The sequence below is a fragment of the Brassica napus genome, chromosome C3 (genome assembly GCF_020379485.1).
Source record: "Brassica napus cultivar Da-Ae chromosome C3, Da-Ae, whole genome shotgun sequence".
Classification (NCBI taxonomy): Eukaryota; Viridiplantae; Streptophyta; class Magnoliopsida; order Brassicales; family Brassicaceae; genus Brassica; species Brassica napus.
Genome location: NC_063446.1, coordinates 1,925,921 through 1,945,430, shown reverse-complemented (window position 1 = coordinate 1,945,430; position 19,510 = coordinate 1,925,921). Strand labels below are relative to the sequence as shown.

Below are 19,510 nucleotides of genomic sequence, written 5' to 3'. Positions count from 1 at the left end.
ATAGAATAATAAACTATTCTTAAAAAAAATTATATTATTGTTTAGTTTTTTTTTGTTAACATTGAATATTATTAGTTATTGGAACAAATATTATCAGTTTTTATTTTGGCGCTGTAATTGGTAGTTGGCGGATATCACAAAGTAGCTAACCAACCAAAACCAGAGTCTCTACACTCTGTTCCAAATCTCCTAAAACCTTCTTCTTCACCATTTTTGCCCACACACACAACAAAAAAAAATCTCTCGGACAAAAATGATTCACCACTGCTCCATCACGAAACCCACTTTCTCAGTTCCGATCCCTTCACACAAGCATCGTCATTCCACAACCTTCTCGAATCTGACTTTCAGAATCCGATGCGAGTCCAAGGATGTCTCGTCGATGCGGACCAATGCGTTTTCTTTGTCGTCGGAGATGGAGTCTGAAGTGAAAAAGAGCGATCTTTACCCAGGGGGGATGCCAAAGATGGGTCCTTTCACAGGGAGGGATCCGAACGTGAAGAAGCCTGCTTGGCTGAGACAAAAGGCGCCACAGGGAGAGAGGTTTCAGGAGGTGAAGGAGTCGTTGACTCGTCTCAAGCTCAACACTGTTTGTGAGGAAGCTCAGTGTCCTAATATAGGCGAGGTTAGCATCTTTGATATTGAATTGTGTTTGGTCTAGAGTTTGTGGTTTTGGTGTTCAATAGAAGAAGAAAAGGTTACACCTTTTTTAAGTGTTTTTTTTTTGTTAAGATTCTGAAATTAGCTATTTTTTTATGTGTAGTGTTGGAATGGAGGTGGAGATGGTATAGCAACTGCGACCATCATGGTTCTTGGTGATACTTGTACTACCAGTTGGGGGTGAGTGTCTTTTATTTGATTCCTAATCTGAGATGATTATACAATCTTCTTTTAGCTTCTTTGTGGTATTGGTAAGAGCTTTATGAATTTGGCACATGATAGCAATTTCTCCCCGTTTTTTTAGGACACTAGAAAGTCGGGAACTAGTTCACATAGCTTTATCGTTAGTTGGATTGTATAATTGAACTAGGAGATGGTGTCATTGTAGTCTCAATAGTCATTTTTTGCATACAATGATGAGAAAGTTGGGTTATTGAAGCCTTATGAGTCTTTGTGAACCAGTGTAATATATGATATGCTATCTTGGCTTTTCCTTTGTTGCAGTGTAGACTACATAGTTATAACCAGCGTAGACCGTGACGATCTACCTGATGGTGGAAGTGGACATTTTGCACAGACTGTTAAAGCTATGAAGGTTAGTGTTCTTGTTTATGCATTATTTACTAAGGAAGTAGTTAGTAGTGGAAGTGCCAAATAATACTCAGCTTTCTCATTCAAAGGTTATAAGGTGAGAGCTATGTCCCATGATCTCTTGTTCTAGTTTCAAGAGTGTTTATGAAATGAAATTTGGTTCTAATCTCTGTAGAGACTTAAGCCGGATATAATGATAGAGTGCTTAACTTCTGATTTCCGTGGAGACTTGGAGGCTGTGGACTCTCTTGTACACTCGGGATTGGATGTTTTTGCTCATAACGTTGAGACTGTGAAGAGGCTCCAGCGACTTGTGAGGGATCCTAGAGCCGGGTGAGTATACTATACTTGTTACACAATCAATTACTTCCCCATTTGGTTTAAATGAGGCAGTACATAGTTTTTTTATCCACCTCTCTCGTTGTACTAAATGTGGAGAAATGGCAGGTATGAGCAGAGCATGTCGGTGTTGAAACACGCGAAGATCAGCAAACCTGGAATGATCACAAAGACTTCCATAATGCTTGGTCTTGGAGAAACAGACGAAGAGATAAAGGAAACAATGGCTGATTTAAGAGCTATAGATGTTGACATTCTAACACTTGGTCAGTATCTACAGGTACAATTACTTTCTTGCAAACATCATATCCAACACAGAAAGATCTCTAATTGCTATTTCTTTTTGTTCCACAATACAGCCAACTCCACTGCATCTGACCGTGAAAGAGTATGTGACACCTGAGAAGTTCGATTTCTGGAAAACATACGGAGAATCAATTGGATTTCGCTATGTTGCAAGTGGTCCACTGGTATAATATCTAAAGATGTGCAATTCTCTTCAAACATTGAAGAACAACCATGAATGTTGATTTGGATTTATATCTTTTTTTTATCTGCAGGTGAGATCTTCATACAGAGCAGGAGAACTTTTTGTCAAGACAATGGTGAAAGAAAGCTATGCTAAATCTTTGTCTTAGTAGAGCAACGATTGGCTTTTACTATCTAAATGCCAAACATGTAAACTGAGACTCAACAACACAAATACTTCCCCTCCATCTTTTTTTTTCTGTCTTCTTGTTCAATTCATTTATGAGAAAATGACAAAAATAGCACTAAATCAAGTTTTTGTTCCCAAACTAGCATTCAAGGTCAAAAGTCACAAAAATAGCATTTAATATATTATCAAAAGTCACAAACTTAGAGTTTAGAGTTAAAGGTGGGGTTTAGGATTTAGGGTTTAGGTTTTAGGGTTTAGAGTTTAGGGTTTAGGGTTTAAATTTTAGGGTTTAGAGTTTAGGGTTTAGGGTTTAGGGTTTAGGGTTTAGAGTTTAGGGTTTAGGGTTTAGAGTTTAGAAATGAAGTTTTGGGGATAAGATTTCAAATTTTGAAAAATAAAAAAATTAAAATTTTCAAAGGATAAACTTAGAAAGGTGCTATTTTGGTCATTTTAGTTTTTGAGTGCTATTTTTGTGATATAAACTTAGAAAAGTGCTATTTTGGAGATTTGCCCTCCTTCATTTATTTTGGTGGTTTATACAATAACCAATGTGGATATATATATGAATTTTATTTTGTTTTTATTCTATTTTCTGAAGATATTTACTATGGCTGTGAATGTATGCCACTTTGAGTAAAAAATGAAGGAGAAAAAATCAATTACTCTTATTTTCTCTTATTTACTTTAAAAATTGTTCCAATTAAGTAGAAATCATTTTCTTCCTGTTTCTTCTAGTGCTGTTAGAGAAGAAAGTAAAAATACACAAACAAATCTACTCCAACTTAACCAAAAGAAAATATATTTACTATTTTAATGTCTCATATATTTATTTTTTCTCTCATTTTCACCTTTTTTTTATTTTCATCTCGTTTACTCTCTCCAGTCCGAGCCACAAGTTCCTCATCCCTTGATGAATCCTTAAGAGTGTTCACAAGTCTCAGATGGTGACACGTGTCACCGTTCTTTTTATCCAAATATAATGAGACTTTATACATTTAAATCTAATAATTAACAGAACTGAAAGACTCTCACTTTCCTTCGTTAGATACTCTCTCCTGCGGAGATGACTAGCGGTTTCGCGCTGTCGCCGGCGATTATCGCCGCCGTTCGTCCTCCGGCATCGCAAGTCCGTCTCTTTACTGATTCTGTTAACGGACGCAAAACCATCAAAGCTTCTTCTTCTTCTTCTTCTTCTACTTCATTATCTGCTTCTTCTTACGGTCGAAGCAAATGCGCCTTCTTCTCAATCTCGCGGAAGAATCCAAGATCGAAGAAGATTCGCTGCGATGTTTCCGTGAAATCGGAAGCTGATCTCACGTCGTTGGAGACGGAGGAAGACGAGAAGGCGAAGGAGAAGATCGGGGCTAGGGTTAGGGTTACGGCGCCGTTGAAGGTGTACCACGTGGTTCGAGTTCCGGAGGTGGAGCTGATGGGAATGGAAGGTTCGATCAAAGACTACGTCGTTTTGTGGAAAGGGAAGAGGATCTCGGCTAATCTGCCGTTTAAGGTGCAGTTCGTGAAAGAGATCGAAGGCCGTGGTCCTGTTAAGTTCTTCGCGCATCTCAAGGAGGACGAGTTCGAGTTGATTGATGAGTGATCGATTAAAAGGGGAAAAGCTTTCGTCTTGATGCTAAAAGAGAACAAACTTTGTTGTGAATGGGGTTTTGTATGTACTTTTGTGTATACAGTTTAGCATATTATATTACATAACATTTCACCAATTCTTGAGTCCCTTCTTCTTGTTTCTGATTTGATTTGGCACATTAAGATGTTAGTGTATGGTACTTTCCTCTTGTTTGATCTTGAATCAAGTCAACATCTTTGGAGGATATCTTATCCTTCAAAATATATATCATCCATTGGGGATTATCAAGTAGAAGTAGCAGACTAGAGAGTGAATGTTAAGAACAGCTTCCTGTGATAATAATGACTCTAACTATGCCGACGTTCAGATGACTCTTATGCTGACATTCAGATGACCCTTATGCTGCAAATCCTTATTGTAGTTTAGGACCGAGTACATAAGCTGAACGGAAAGGAATGACATCAGATGGTGCTTGTCATTTCTTTTTCCCAAGACAATAAAATGTGGGATGAAGAATAGTTAATGTTCAATTTCACTCTGTAATCATTGTAGCAAGGCTTATTTTCATTCAAGAGGCATGAATGTAAATGTTAAGCAGTTAGTTTTTTTTAAAAAAAATTCTCTGAGTGTTTTAAAGGTCATTGTGGATGGCTCCGTTGTTGTAGTCTTGTAGCTAGGCCTGGGCATAATATCCGTAACCCGAATTTCGAACCGAACCCGAACCGAAAAATCCGATCCGTATCCGGTCCGAAATGTAAAAAGTATTCGAATGGGTCTTGTAAAGTGGTACAAAACATATCCGAACCCGAAGTGTTATTAACCGAACCCGAACGGGTAATCCGAAAAACCAAAAAACCCGAAAAATCCGAAAAGATAACCGAAGTAACCGATCCGAATGTCCAAAATAATATACAATATAATTATATGAAACATGAATATATATTTCAAATATTCAATTTCATATTTATTTTGATATGTTATCTAACAATAAGTATTTAAAATATAAATAATCACCTTAAATACTTAATTATATATAAATAAATATATATTTCTTATGTTTTACTTTTAAATTTTAGATTTTATTTCGGGTATATCCGAACCGATCCAATATAACCCGAATCCGAATGATATATGATTACTTTATGGGTTCCATGATGTGATACAAAACCGATCCGGACCCATGTGTTATATCCGAATCCGACCCGTATTTGCAAATTTACTAGAATGAGACCTAGGAAGTGTTATAAAAAAGAATCGAAATCCGAAAAACCTGATCCGAATGCCGACGGGTATCCGAACGCCCGGGCCTACTTGTAGCTATGACTACGGAAGTGGAATATCCGCAGTCTTCGAATGTGATAAACATAAACAAAACCTATGAAGCAATGTTGTTTCCTACCTTGTTTCAGCTGGGTTATGATTCGGTTTACTATTCATATAAACCAAACTGTTTGATACGATTTTGATTGGATAAGTTCGCTTAACCGGTTCGAACCAGTCCGATAATTATGAGTTTTAGTGCGAATGTGAAAATGGCAGGAGCCTTCTTTGTACTCAACTTGAGCTTTGTTGTTTACAGAAACACATAATAGAATCGAAGGAAACAGAAATGTACAAAAGTCATATCTTATCCCTCTCCCTTCCTTGTCTGAATCTTGTTTTCTCTCCCTTCCTTGCGTCTCAGAGACAACCATTTTCTCTCCACAAGCGTAACCTTCCCTCTCTAGTCGCTGTCTCTTCTAATTCCGACAACGTCGCCGGTGAAAATGGCGGCGGGATGTCGGAAGCGAAGAAAGGCTCGGGGACGACGGCGAGAGGAAGGAGATTACTCAAAGTTAGAGAAGAGAAGAGAAAACGCGACTACGATCGTCTCCACGATTACCCATCTTGGGCCAAGTACTTGTTCCTTCCTCTCTCTCTTTTGACACTCCAAAGTGTTTGTCTTTTTGCTTATGTGGCGAGAAAGTTTGAACCTTTGGGTGAAATTTGTATGGAAACAGGGTACTTGAGAGTGCTTGTAAAGATGATGAAGAGCTTCGAGCTGTTCTTGGTGATAGCATAGGCAACCCTGAGCTCATGAGAAAGAAGGTTTGCTCTCCTTTATAGTTTCTTTGTTAATGAAGATTTGGAATACATGTTCAGATATTTATGTGTTTGTTTATTGTTGATTGCGAAGTTGGACATGATTTGCTTACTATTTTGTTCAGGTAGAAGAAAGGGTAAGGAAGAAGGGAAAAGATTTCCAGAAGCAGAAGACTGGCTCTGTGCTTTCTTTCAAAGTTAGCTTCAGAGAGTGAGTAATCTTTTTTTTTTTTTTTCCTTTTCATTTTATCCTCACTTTGTTGTCTCCATTCCACAACATACGGCTACTTGGGACTAATATTCTATGTATTGATATCTGCAGTTTCAATCCTGTTGACTCCTTCATATGGTTTGAGCTCTATGGATCGCCTTCAGATCGAGATGTTGATCTTTTTGGAAGTGTAAGAATTAAGAAATTTATCTTCTTCTTACTCTGATGACTCAATGCTTCTTTCATTTGACCATAATGAAACTTGAGTTTGCTAACAGGTTATACAGGCATGGTATGTTATGGGGAGATTGGGCGCTTTCAATACATCTAACTTACAGGTCTGTTCATCATCCGCTCTGTTTCTCATATTACTTCTCCTCATGTATCACGCTTCCCTCTTAATGATATAACCTTATGCTTGCAGCTAGCAAACTCATCTATGGAATATGATCCTCTCTACGACGCAGAGAAGGGCTTCAAAGTGATGCCTTCATCCTTCCATGACATCAGCGACGTTGAATTTCAGGACAACTGGGGTCGTGTCTGGTAATTCACTTTTTTTCAGACACATCCGTTCTTGTGCAAAACATCTCCTTATAAACTGTGTTCTTAGTATAAAGTTTACTTGCAGGGTTGATCTTGGTACTTCTGATATCTTCGCACTTGATGTGCTTCTCAACAGTTTGACAGTTGTGGGTTCAGAGTAAGTAACTCAAGAGAGCTTGTTGGCTCTTGTTACATCCTCTGTGATTGATCTCTTCTCTGTTGCAGACAACATTAACTTTTGGTAATATGAAATTACAGGTACTTGGGCATTCAGCAAGTAGTATTTGGTGGTAAACGAATGGGAGATTGGGAAGAGGGGATGACAAATCCTGATTTTGGATACAAGTACTTCAAGATTTGATGAATCTTCTGAAAACAGTTTTTGTTGTAATATAGGCTTTTCTTTTGTGCTCTAGAAAACATAATTAAATAATGAAATGATTAAGCTTAGATCAATACACAACAGCCGAAATGGCTCTTTACACACAAAGTTGGCTTGAAACCAAGACAGCATTGCAGAGATTCTGCTTCCGCAATGCAAAGCCACACGTAATACTCGAGCGTTAGTTAAGTCTTCCGTAGACTCTTTTGGTTAGCTTGGTAGAATTAGCTTTATGTTTCTGTTATAAACACCACACTGGAACACTGCAACCAAATCCACATTCAAACCGGTAGGGAGCATCATGATGAAACTTCTTGGAATATTAAATTGAGTTCATGGATAGTCTTTGCCACTAATCCTCCTCTTCTGCATAGACACAGAGAGATATGCATATATATATGAGATAAGATGATAAGACTAGAAGAGAGAAGAGAACCATTGTTCCAATAATACATGAAGAAAACTCACCTTTCCAAAGAGGGAAGACAAGCCTTGATTTTCTCGAGTTCAACAAAGCAACGACTGTACCGCTCCATCCTGGATAACAAGAAACATGTTGGAGTTGCGAAAGAAAGTAAATTGCTATCAAAAATGAAATGCAGATAAAACTTAAACCGAGACCAACCTTTGCTCAGCCTCAATATCTACACCGACAGATGATGGAGCTGACAGCGACGAGTAAATTTGTGACCCATACATTCTTAACAGTTTTAGCAGCAAGTCTAGGCAGACACTCAAATGTCTAAAGTGTAAAGACATGAAACGGCAATCAGAAACAACAAAAAAGGACATTTACGATGTGATTATTTTCTTCAGAGTGAATTGCTTACCTATCCATGTTACTCGCTAGAAGAGCTGACAAAAGGGGAAGAAGAGAGGTACAGGTATCCAGTGTCAATACCTCAGTTCTCTCAGTGATTATAACCAATACATCTGCAACGACCTGTACAACATGAAATAATGAGAGTCTGCGCAAGTAAAAAAATCTTTTTAACAACATTGCACTGGTATTTATAAACATGAATTAGATAGGGAACAAACAGAAGTTGCTTACAGCATTATCAGCCATCTTCTCTATTGAACTTATCGAGTTTTTGACATCGTTTCTTTCCCAATATCTTCGGACAACCTGCAAATATGGTGAAATTCTTTAGAGAACAAACAACGTTTATGGAAAACTATGAAGTTTTACAGCTTGCATGCTACTTAGGACAGAACCAAAAGCATTAACATAATTTGTGCTTTCCACATGTTACCTGTAACTTAGCCAAACGAGACTGCATAGAGCTGACAAATTGATCGTGCTGCCCCATCACCTCTGCAGCTTTATCTTCTTCACTATCAGAAGTGATTCCTTCATCAACTGGCACATGGTTTCCTCTCTGATTGAACTGTATGAAAGAAAGTAATATGTCACTATTATCTTTGTATGAACACGAGCAGCAACATGACCAGATGAGATGTTGGGGACTAGCAATTGAGAAAACTCATCGCTCTTTATTTTGAGGCCATTACCATATTGGAAGGGCGAATGTTTGGTGTAGTCATATTTCCACCAGAAGAACTCGAAACATGATCACCCTCCGAGTTGAAAATTCTTCCTCTTCTTTCCCTATATTGAGCGAGGGAATGCAGTCTTCCTAGTATGATGTCAAGGCATAGATAATGAGAATCTACTGATACGTATATGAAAAAGAAAAATAAATAAATAAAAGGATGTCTCCAAATAGTTACCTCCTCTTCGACTTTCAATAGGACTTTGATCTCTATTTCCACAAAAGCTATTCAAGTCAGCTGAAACAAACAGTTCGTTAGCTTAGAACTAAGAACAGCATCCATAAAACTCAACACTGCTGTCTATAATTTAGAAGGACAAACTAAACATGTTGTACTAAAACCAACACGTATACCTAAAGACTGATTCCTAATATCTTAAGTCCTTCAGAATCTCAGAAAACTTTTCTCAAAATTTAAGATGCCAAGAAGGAAACAATATCAAATGCAATTCATAACTGCTCTCAAGGAAACGAAGACTGAAAAGGAGCTGAAACATACAGTTTTCGTCGTGATTTCTTGGAGGTGATCTCAGCAAAGATCTTGAATTAAACCTTCCAAATCCTCTGTATCTGTTGTCTTTATTTTTCCTCTCAGCTGTATCCCATTCGCCAGATTCTTCACTAGTAAATGTATTTCCGTCTTGTAAATTGCTTGGTTCTGTAGGCTGAGAGTGAGACCTTTCAAGAGGCGAATCAGTTGGTAGATCCGGCTCATTTCTGATGCTAGACAGCCTTCGAGAATCAGCCGCCTTGGACTGCAACGAATATGGCATAGTTCTTCCAATAATGTCAAGCTCTGCTCTGGATTCAACTGCTTGCTCAATGATTGGGTCCGTTCTGGGAACAATTACTGAGGAAAAATCCCCTTTATTGACTATTGGAAGATTTGCCTTTAAGTTATTCCTCTTTGAGGCTGCAGCAGTAGAGACAACACCAGAAGAAACTTTTGGAGAACTGGTTGATGTGAGCCTATGAGGAGAGCCTGATGTACTTCCTGTGGCTTCAGCAAACAGCAAACAAACCAAGAAAATGTCATTTCATTTAATCAGCAGCAATGTGCTATAAGAGGAAACAGAAAAAAAAAGAACAAAAGTAAAACATACATGAAGAGGTTAATGACTCTTTAGCTGCGTCTGAGCTATGAGTAACTGACAGTCTTCCAAGAGGCTTTGGTTCCTTTACCAAAGGATCTGAGCTCTGAGATACTGATGACCTTCCAGTAGACTTTGGCTCCTTTGGCGAAGGATCCGGGTTCTGAGGAACTGATGATCTTCCATGAGACTTTGTTTCTTTCAATGAAGGATTCACTTTCTGGGAACCGTTTCTGAGAATGACCTTTGAGCTGTTATCATTCAGAACTGGTTGATCTCTGCCTGAGCTCGATATTCTCTCCTGATGAAAATTTGACTGAGTGGCGCCTCCACTCATAGGCTCAGTACGCTGAGAATGTCATTAAGAGGGGTTAGAGATAAATAAATAAAACTATAACAAAGCATGCAGGAGAAAGAGAGAGATATACCGAGAGGTCTACAACCCACACGCCTACACAGTTTTGATTATATGAGCAACCAAGAAGCTTTCCCTCGTGAACGTTCATATCCGATAAGTTTGACCATCCAACATCGACTCCATCATGACACCTTATTGGCTCCCATGAGAAAATCTACAAAGAGGGATTTGTTAAAAATGTAAAGGAGTAAAGTATAAGTGGTTAAATCCTACAAATAGGGATAGTTAAGCTAATATATCTTTGATTGAAATGTCCTGAAGAAAACTACCTTGAGACTTTCATGCAATCCACAAAGCACACTCTTTCCATCTGGATTAAAGGTCAAGCAACGAACCCCAGTAGTCTAAGGAAAGGAGATAATTAGAAAGTTGTAATTCGACTCAGCGCGTAAGTAGAGCTAGTAAAGACAACACATGATACCTCGGTTCCACCAGAACCAATAAGCTCGAATGTTTCAAGGTCCCAGAATTTTACAGTCTTATCAGCTGAACCTATTACCACAGGCGAAAAGTAAAAAAAAAAAAAAAACAGAATTCATATGAATAATAAGGTGTATGATGTAATCAAATCTGAACAGTGTTACAAAGTTTCCCTAGAAAGAAGTGTGATACAGACCTGTTGCAAGCAGAAACTCATGGGGATGAAAATCTAAACTCTGAATTTGCCCTTCATGGCTCTTGAACTCATGCAACAGTTTTCCAGCTGTCAAATCCCACACCTGATGAAAGCAACTCATATATATCAGATCCAACGTTCAAAGAGAAGGCAAAAGTTGCAGATAACTTGGTTTCAAGATAGCAAGTACAGTAAGCAATACTAAAGATAGATACAAAGGCAGCTACAAACCTTTACAATATTGTCTTCTCCTCCAGATACAACCCAACGACCATCAGGGGTGAATCTGAGTACATTGACACCTCGAGTGTGGCCTTTGTAGGTATGGATGCAGCCCTTCTTCCTTATATCCCATATCTTAAGATTCGTGTCTCGAGAACCAGAAGCAAAGAACTCACCAAACGGGTGAAAGTTCACGGATATGCAATTCGACCTGTGACCAGTGAGAGTCCTGACAACTACCCATTCATGTACCAAAACAACATATTAAGTATGTATAAGAGCCAACAGAAAATGAGAAGAGTATTTTGAAACTACTAAACTTACTCTTTGCCTCCTCGAGATCCCAAAGTTTGATAGTGCCACTAGCAGCTCCTGCTGCTACTAATCCCTCCGAAGCGTCAAACGTTACTGAATCAACCCCGCTCGAGTGCCCTTGCAAGCTCTGACCACAAACATCCACAAGTAGACACTCAGACAGAGAATCTCCCAAACTGCTTTACTACATTATATCTTACAATGTGACAGCATTTTGTCCTAACTGTAACTAATATAAACATAGTCAACCGAGTGACATTTCTTAATAAAAGCACAACATCCACAAGTAGAGACACTCAGATATAAAATCTCCCAAATGCTTTACTACATTATATCGTAAATCATGTCTCATTTTGTCCTAAAAGTAACTCATAAAATCATAATCAAACCGAGAAGCACTCCACAATAAAAGCAGTGGAGGGAGAAGTGAGAAAGAACTGACCAGAATGGCATTGGGCTTACCAATAGCCCAAAGATTAACCTTGTGATCTTCCCCACCCGTTACTAGCTTCCTAGAGGACTTCCTCCCAATCTTAAGACAGTTCACAGCAGCAGAATGTGCCACAAACTCCTCTTTTTCAAATGTAATCACACAAAGTCAAGGCTAAGCAATACTCTCACATAACGAGACACGTAGTCAAAAGAAAGGAACTTTAATAGTCTTAAAAGTCATAATTTAATCACAGATAAAAGCTAAGAAGTGCGTACAGATCTCGTGAACAAGCAGCAGATCAAGCAAGGCACTTTAGTTAATCAAATGATTCACAACACAAAGAAGCTTCTAAAATTGAGTAATTAAAGAAACACAAAGAAGGATACGGAGCTTGTAAGCGCGCTTGGTGGTCATGGCGGAAACGAAACCCTTGAAACGGCGAACATTCACGAATGCATGAGCTTCGAATCACCTTAAAGATCTCGGCTTTCTCGACGGCTAAATCGAAATCTGGAGATTGATTGGAGGAGGAGAATGCAGGTTTGAAGAAGAAGAAGAAGAGTATCCGTGCAGTGAACGTCGCTGTTCGCTTTACGAAAAAGATTTAAAATTTTGGTAAATAAAAGGGAGTTGTTGGGATGAGTTTGTATTTTGAAAGTGTTTATCTTTCTTTCTAATGGCGAAGTGAAAGAGAAGAAGAAGAGAGATGTGTGAATGATACACAGAGAGAAAGGAAGCTGCTTTTATTTATTTATTTTCTTTTATTCAAATTCCTAATAATTTTTCGATTTTTACAAAAGAATTTTTAAAAATTACAAAGTCGATTTACTAGAACTGTTAACCGCCAGAATATCACACACGGTTCATAGTTTTTAATTTACTTTTTAGTAGAATAAATCATACTGTAATCTAATCTACTAGTTCCACCTAAAATTTTTGGCTTATACTCCCTCTGTTTTTTTTATATAGGTATTTTTATGTGAATGCACAAATATTAAGAAAGTTATTAATTTTTTCAAAAGTAGCATTTAATATATAAATTAGGTGTAGTTAAACCAATCATATGTAAGTATATATTATTTGATTGGTCACACTATAAATTATGAAAACTACTTATATTTTGAAAAAAACAAATTTTACTTAAACTACTTACAATAAAAAACAGAGGGAGTATTAGTTATGATATTAATAAAAAAAATTAAACTTAGTTTCTAAATTTTTGATAAAATTCTATTTTCAAACTAAAACATTCCTATCTGAATTATTAGTATTTAGGTTTACTATCATTTACATCCCAAGCTAAAATTTATTGGACAAATCTAAGTTTGTTTTTTTTTTGCTAAAAGGACAAATCTAAGTTATTTGTGAACTGACAATATATAGGCCAATAGTAGTACTTTATCTCTTACCTGAATTCAAAATATACCTTCATAAAATAAAACATTATTACAGTATAATAATTTCCTTTTTTGAAATGCCACAGTACACTTATCTTAAAGTTATACTTTTGTATCAAAATGAGTATTGTAGTTTTGGGAATATTAATAAGTTAATGTTTGTGTTTGTAAATATTAGATTCGGTTGACATTTGAAAATAATAATATAATAAACAGTAGTAGTTAATTGGATTTGAAACTGTTGTCGGTGCTTAGTGCAATTATTAGTTGGTGATTGTCGTTTAGAGAGAAAGCGATAATCGGTTTAGTTTGGTTTCATGATCGGTTTGTGTCCAACCTTAAAACCGAAATAATTGACCGATCGATAACATTAAAAGACAAGAATAAATGAAATTAAATGCAATCGATTAATCTCATGTATTAAATGTTACAAATGACATTATTGTTTGAACCAATCTTTGCGTTTACAAGAAGAGAAAAGGTAAACACATCATTACACATATAAAGCAAAAGGGTCCGATGCAAAGAAATGGACTATGAAAACGATTTCAAATTCGTACTTTTTTTAAGAAAACTTGGAAACAATATATCGAAACGTACTTTCTCAAAAAAAAAAAAAAAAACATAACGAAACGTAGAAAATAAAGGGGATGGACTTAGCCGATGTAGATGTGAATCTTGAGGGCGAGGAGGAAGACGCAGGCAAGGGAGAAGTAGAGAAGAGAATGGACGATAACGGAGACAGCACTTGTCTGAAAATTACCAAACTCAACGTATCTTTGTCGTCCTGGCAACTGAAACAGAAGTCCTGGCGTGAGCATCACGAAGAGTATCACCGTCACTAGAATCGGACCCCAATCAGACGACATCTTCTTTTTTTTTTTATCTCTCTGGTGAACGATGATGAAGATGATGCTTGTATAAACGAATACGATCATAGAGAAATGTGAGAGTGGTTATATAGTATAGGAGATAGAGAGATAGACTAGAGGAATGCGAAGGTGGGTCGGAGAGTTGGTTCATGAAGTCACAGTGGATTCTCTCTTTATCGAGAGGTTTTCTTGTGAATCAGGTTTCGATTTTTTGGGGAATAGTGTAATGTTTATTGCAATGTACAAAGTATCTGAAATACTTGAAGTTTCATCTGTTTATAAATTATACTCCATTTGAATAGTGATGAAAATATCGTAGTTGATATTGGACAGTGGATCATAATATTTTTTTCTCTCCGGATTTGATCTAATGTATAAGTTTTAATTTAATTTCTAAGACATTTTTTTGTAAACTTTCAAAACCTATATTTCTCTTATATTAAAGTGGAGGTCATTCTTTTCAACAAACATGCATGTTTTCACGAGAAGTGAGGACACGTGTCACAAAAGCCCACTGCCATTTGTCATGTAAAGAGAAAAAACTACTTTATATATAGATAGATAGATGATAGATTTTGATCAAATTTTTTTTTTAAATATGATGGGTTTGAAATAATTATCATTTAGAAACATATGATGAATTCGAGTTCACATATCCAATTAAATTATATAACACAAATTCAAAAATCCCAATTTACCTTGAAATCAAAAATTAAAAAATAATATACTTAGAAATTTGAATTATGTATGCTAAATATCAAAAATTAGCATGAAAATTGGTTGGGTTTAGCTATTTGGATGGAGAACTAGTAGTGTTTATGTTAATTTCAGTGTTTTGAGTATTTTTTGAATATTTTCAGATATTTAATTTAAATTGTTTTCAAATTTTTTGGATAATTATGATTCTTTTTGAATATTTTGAATTTTTTCATATTAGATCTAAAATAATAATAGAAATATGTATATAATCGTGATTTTGATATTTTCGGGTATCCAAAATATCACGGTTTGGATCGGGTTTGGATCCGGTTTTTCATATACCAAAATTTTGGACCCATTCAATTATATTACTAGTTTCAGCTCGAATTTAATGCATTTTTTTAGTCGAAATTAGTTTGGTTTAGACTTAAATTGGCTTAGATTTGCATGTGATTTGGTTATTGAAAATAGAAATATATGTGGATGAGAAACTAGAACGCATGGATATTGATGTTTGCTTTCGTTTTCAAAGAAAGATTAAAAGGTCATGGGAACTACCATGCACTCAATGATCTCTTCAAAATATCTCAATCCAGAAAGGGAAACATAAACTATGAAGTTGGGGTGCAAACCATTGAGATATATAATGAACAAGTGTTGGATTTGCTCTCTGATGATAGTTCTCAAAAAAAATATCATTTTGTTTCAACTTCTTCTTATATTCTCTTTCTTTCTTCATTACTAGTTGTTTATTTGTTTACTTTGACCTTACACACATTAGGGATCATGTCTACAACTTCACAAAATGGTTCAGTTGTGCCTGATGCAAACATGTATCCTGTGACATTAACTTCAGATGTGATTACCTTGACGTACATTGGACTACATAATCGTTATGTTGGTGCTAGTGCCATGAATGAGGTTGGTTCAAATATAATGTTTATTACAATGCACAAAGTATCTAAAATACTTGAAGTTGTATAGTGTAATGTTTATTACAATGCACAAAGTATCTAAAATACTTGAAGTTGTATAGTGTAATGTTTATTACAATGCAAAAAGTATCTAAAATACTTGAAGTTGTATAGTGTAATGTTTATTACAATGCACAAAGTATCTAAAATACTTGAAGTTGTATATGTTTTCTTATATTAATTTTGGATTTTTAGACTATTCGAAGTTTCAGGTACCATTTGAATAATGATGAATATATCGTGGTTGATATTGGACTAGTGGATCATAATATTTTGTTTTTCTCCGGATTTGATCTAATGTATAGGATAACTTTTGTTTACTATAGATTCTAAGATGTAATTTAATTTCTGTGACATTTCGTAAACCTTCAAAACCTATATTTCACTTATATTAAAGGGGTGGTCATTCTTTTAAATCAACAAGCATGCGAATTATCCCGGCCGGCCTTGAAAGTGATACATCAATAAGATTCAAAACCCTTTAATGAAAATCTATTTACAGGGAGAAAAAAATATAATTAATTTAAAACTGGTATAAGATTTCTGAAAAATATATGAGTTATAAATTTATAATCCATCAAATATAAATATTTTCAAAAACAAAAAGACAGACCCATGTGTATTTCGATTTTGCTTCCATAAAGGTATTATTTTAACTCAGCTATTCCAAGAAACGTGAGATTCCTTTCTTATTAAAAACTTTTCAAAGTTGTTTTCAATAATGGATTTTCATTACAACTTTTCAAACAAAAAAATATATCCGTAAAAACAAATTAACATCTCCATCAGAATGTTTTTAATCTTCTCATCTTTAGAATAAACCACCAGTCATCGAAATTCTGTAAGAAAACAGAAAAAAAAAGAATATAGTATAATCCGAAACTATAATTATATAAACTTTTTTTCAAAAAGAGTTATATAATGACCATTGATTTCTGTGGACGTTAGATTTATTAAAAAAGAAAGATGTGATCTCTTTTTTTTTATGGTCAAAAGATGTGATCTCTTAGTCTAGAAAATGATGAAAAGAAAGATCCTATGATCTGGTCTAGATAAGAGTGCTAGGGGCAAAATGGGAATAAAGCAGAATATATAGAACACTCTTGAGCTTCTACTACTAAAGCAGTGTCGGCCAAAGATCTTCGCACTCTGTTCTTGTCGTCTATAGAGGAGACTTTGAAGAAATGGCGAGAGGAGAGAAAAGTGAGATGGTGAAGATGTCAGTACTTATGATCGTGATAACGTCATCAATGTTGATGACGACTTCTAGATCAGTCCAAAGAGCCCGTGACGTTGACAGCGAAGATTCTGAGATCGTACGAAGACATCTACTCGCTAATGGCCTAGGCGTCACTCCTCCCATGGGGTCTGTAAACAACTCTTATGTCTCTCTCTAGCTCTTTGCTTAGCTTTTATGTTCTTGATGATGTCTGAAAGAAAGAAGTTGGTTATAATGATATTGCAGGTGGAACAGCTGGAACCATTTTAGCTGTAACATAAATGAGAAAGTCATCAAAGAAACTGGTTTAGTTTTTGTCTTTTGATTGTGAAACCATTTGCTATGTCGTGTAATGTCTTCTTAACAAGCCCTATGATTGTAAACAGCTGATGCTTTGGTTACCACTGGCCTCTCTAAGCTCGGTTACAACTATGTTAATATCGGTAAATGGCTCTTGTATTTTACTCTCAAGCTGTATAAACTCTCAAGGTTATTTGATTAATGTTTAAGTTCTTGGTTTGTTTCTCAGATGATTGTTGGGCTGAACTTGCTCGTGACCAAAAGGTACTCTCTCCCTCTTAGTTTCACTTCTTGTTTATTGCACTTTACTAGATCTTGATCTTTGTTCAAATATGTGGTTCCAGGGAAACCTAGTGCCAAAGAAATCAACTTTCCCTTCTGGCATTAAAGCCCTTGCCGATTACGTTCACAGCAAGGGCCTTAAGCTTGGGATCTACTCTGATGCAGGGTACACTATTATTGTTTCATCGGTTTTGAGGAATGAATACACATTGGACTCAAATGATTGTCTGGTTCAACAGGTACTTGACATGCAGCAAAACAATGCCGGGCTCTCTAGGCCATGAGGAGCAAGATGCCAAGACATTTGCTGAATGGGTACATTATTTCACATTATTTTTCATCTCATAAACTGAATAAGAATGAGACAACAAGTACTGATTAAACAATGATTGGTTATTATTTCAGGGAATAGATTACTTGAAGTATGATAACTGCAACACCGATGGCTCTAGACCAACCGTCAGGTATTAGTAACTACTGATCATACCTGGTAGACAGTATGGGATTCACATTCACTGCCAATACATTGTAGGTATCCAGTTATGACCAGAGCTCTGATGAAATCTGGCCGTCCCATCTTTCACTCCTTATGTGAATGGTATTAAATCATGTCCCCTTTCATTGTGTTGATTCCATGTTTCTTTGTAAGAGTTAAGACTTATGAATTGGTTTGTTATCAGGGGAGACATGCATCCAGCTCTCTGGGGATCTCCACTAGGCAACAGCTGGAGAACCACTAGTGACATCAATGATAGTTGGCTTAGGTAACAAGAATAAAAGCCAAAGAGTGTCACATGTTTACTCAAGAGTCTCTAAATGTTTTTTTTTCTACTTGTACAGTATGCTCGCAAATGCAGACATGAACGAATTCTACGCTGAGCATGCAAGGCCTGGTGGCTGGAATGGTATTTCAAGCAAGAGAAGATATGTGTTTGAGAATATTTATGATGAGTGGTGTGTGACTCTGTTGTTGGTTTGCAGATCCTGATATGCTTGAAGTGGGAAATGGAGGGATGACTAAAGACGAGTACATAGTCCATTTCAGCATATGGGCAATCTCCAAGGTAACTAAAGCATATTTTGATTAAAAAAACACTATCAAGTCTGAAAACAAATGATGTATGTATTTATATTATAGGCTCCTCTTCTACTTGGTTGTGACATAAGAAACATGACTAAAGAAACTATGGAGATAGTGGCAAACAAGGAGGTTATTGCTATTAATCAAGGTACTTAGATTACTGTTGTTTAGTTGATTCCTCAAAAATCATATTACAAACTAATAAGCGTTTCTTGTAGATTCACATGGTGTTCAAGCCAAGAAAGCTAGAATGGAAGGTGATATCCAGGTCTGGTTACATTTACAGAACCAACATTTTACTATTTTCATCTATAGACATATTCTTTCTCATCTAAACTAATCGTTTTGGTGGTAATGAATCAGATTTGGGCAGAGCCATTGTCAGGTTATAGAGTAGCTTTGCTTCTGTTGAACCGTGGACCAACTCGATTATCTATCACTGCCTTTTGGGATGATATTGAGATCCCTCCAAATAGCATAGTTGAAGCTAGAGATCTGTGGGAGGTATGCACATATATACAAAACTTACATAAACCAAACACCTTAAAAGGATCAAATGTTTTTGTCTTCTGATGAATGTGTGTTTTGTTGTGAATGATATGAGAACAGCACAAGACATTGAAGCAAAAGTTTGTAGGGAACTTGACGGCAACAGTTGATTCACATGCGTGTAAGTTGTATGTTCTCAAACCTGTTGCCTGAGATTAGAGGGTTTACGTTGTAATATCCAATTGTTCTGTAGAAACAATTATCGGTTCCTTCAATAAAATTGTTCTACATTTGATTCAGTGAATTTCATTTTCAAAAATGAAATATGTGTCCGTACAATGATGATTTTTTTTTTGCTTTTTTGGCGTGTGGAACAAGTCAAATCACATGTGGTCCTGATCATTTCAATAACTTAAGAGGCTTTACCTTAAAGTATACTCTTTCTACTCGTGCGGCGTGATACATCTTAAAGTTCATACTTTTAACCTACCT

General features: G+C 36.2%; 6 protein-coding genes across 7 annotated transcripts; 4 read left to right on the top strand and 2 right to left on the bottom strand.

The window, feature by feature from the left end:
- The first annotated feature begins 97 nt into the window (after positions 1–97).
- LOC106383359 (lipoyl synthase, chloroplastic-like) lies at positions 98–2,387 on the top strand. 2 transcript variants are annotated; one of them, XM_022698559.2, is made up of 7 exons: positions 98–625; positions 764–840; positions 1,165–1,255; positions 1,427–1,584; positions 1,699–1,870; positions 1,950–2,060; positions 2,151–2,387. In XM_022698559.2, exons 1-7 carry the CDS (start codon positions 254–256, stop codon positions 2,226–2,228), a joined length of 1,059 nt encoding a protein of 352 aa, XP_022554280.1. In that variant the 5' UTR covers positions 98–253; the 3' UTR covers positions 2,229–2,387. The 2 variants fall into 2 exon arrangements, 1 of the variants encoding a protein (XP_022554280.1); XR_007321068.1 differs by having other exon boundaries at positions 134–625; positions 1,699–1,856.
- Positions 2,388–3,243: 856 nt separating this feature from the next.
- LOC111204259 (ferredoxin-thioredoxin reductase, variable chain, chloroplastic) lies at positions 3,244–3,969 on the top strand. Its single transcript, XM_022698561.2, has one exon. It carries the CDS (start codon positions 3,312–3,314, stop codon positions 3,843–3,845), a length of 534 nt encoding a protein of 177 aa, XP_022554282.1. The 5' UTR covers positions 3,244–3,311; the 3' UTR covers positions 3,846–3,969.
- A 1,395-nt stretch (positions 3,970–5,364) lies between these two features.
- LOC106384970 lies at positions 5,365–7,130 on the top strand. The gene is made up of 8 exons (XM_013824899.3): positions 5,365–5,729; positions 5,834–5,921; positions 6,041–6,126; positions 6,238–6,316; positions 6,405–6,464; positions 6,551–6,672; positions 6,758–6,829; positions 6,931–7,130. The coding sequence occupies exons 1-8, from the start codon at positions 5,443–5,445 to the stop codon at positions 7,031–7,033; spliced, it is 897 nt and encodes a 298-aa protein (XP_013680353.2). The 5' UTR covers positions 5,365–5,442; the 3' UTR covers positions 7,034–7,130.
- On the bottom strand, positions 7,037–12,431 carry LOC106384969 (katanin p80 WD40 repeat-containing subunit B1 homolog KTN80.3). The gene is made up of 18 exons (XM_048751867.1): positions 12,092–12,431; positions 11,715–11,845; positions 11,282–11,399; positions 10,967–11,193; positions 10,736–10,838; positions 10,541–10,611; positions 10,389–10,463; positions 10,130–10,273; positions 9,714–10,050; positions 9,110–9,610; positions 8,789–8,848; positions 8,570–8,694; positions 8,311–8,445; positions 8,109–8,183; positions 7,885–7,997; positions 7,680–7,796; positions 7,523–7,591; positions 7,037–7,420 (listed from the first exon to the last, which is right to left on the bottom strand). The coding sequence occupies exons 1-18, from the start codon at positions 12,117–12,119 to the stop codon at positions 7,354–7,356; spliced, it is 2,496 nt and encodes an 831-aa protein (XP_048607824.1). The 5' UTR covers positions 12,120–12,431; the 3' UTR covers positions 7,037–7,353.
- A 1,059-nt stretch (positions 12,432–13,490) lies between these two features.
- LOC106385200 lies at positions 13,491–14,120 on the bottom strand. Its single transcript, XM_013825145.3, has one exon. It carries the CDS (start codon positions 14,038–14,040, stop codon positions 13,759–13,761), a length of 282 nt encoding a protein of 93 aa, XP_013680599.1. The 5' UTR covers positions 14,041–14,120; the 3' UTR covers positions 13,491–13,758.
- Positions 14,121–16,655: 2,535 nt separating this feature from the next.
- LOC106384971 (alpha-galactosidase 1) lies at positions 16,656–19,317 on the top strand. The gene is made up of 15 exons (XM_013824900.3): positions 16,656–17,013; positions 17,113–17,171; positions 17,253–17,309; positions 17,396–17,430; positions 17,511–17,614; positions 17,688–17,763; positions 17,854–17,912; positions 17,981–18,046; positions 18,129–18,212; positions 18,289–18,353; positions 18,430–18,512; positions 18,587–18,677; positions 18,748–18,797; positions 18,893–19,033; positions 19,139–19,317. The coding sequence occupies exons 1-15, from the start codon at positions 16,832–16,834 to the stop codon at positions 19,229–19,231; spliced, it is 1,245 nt and encodes a 414-aa protein (XP_013680354.1). The 5' UTR covers positions 16,656–16,831; the 3' UTR covers positions 19,232–19,317.
- Positions 19,318–19,510: the final 193 nt, after the last annotated feature.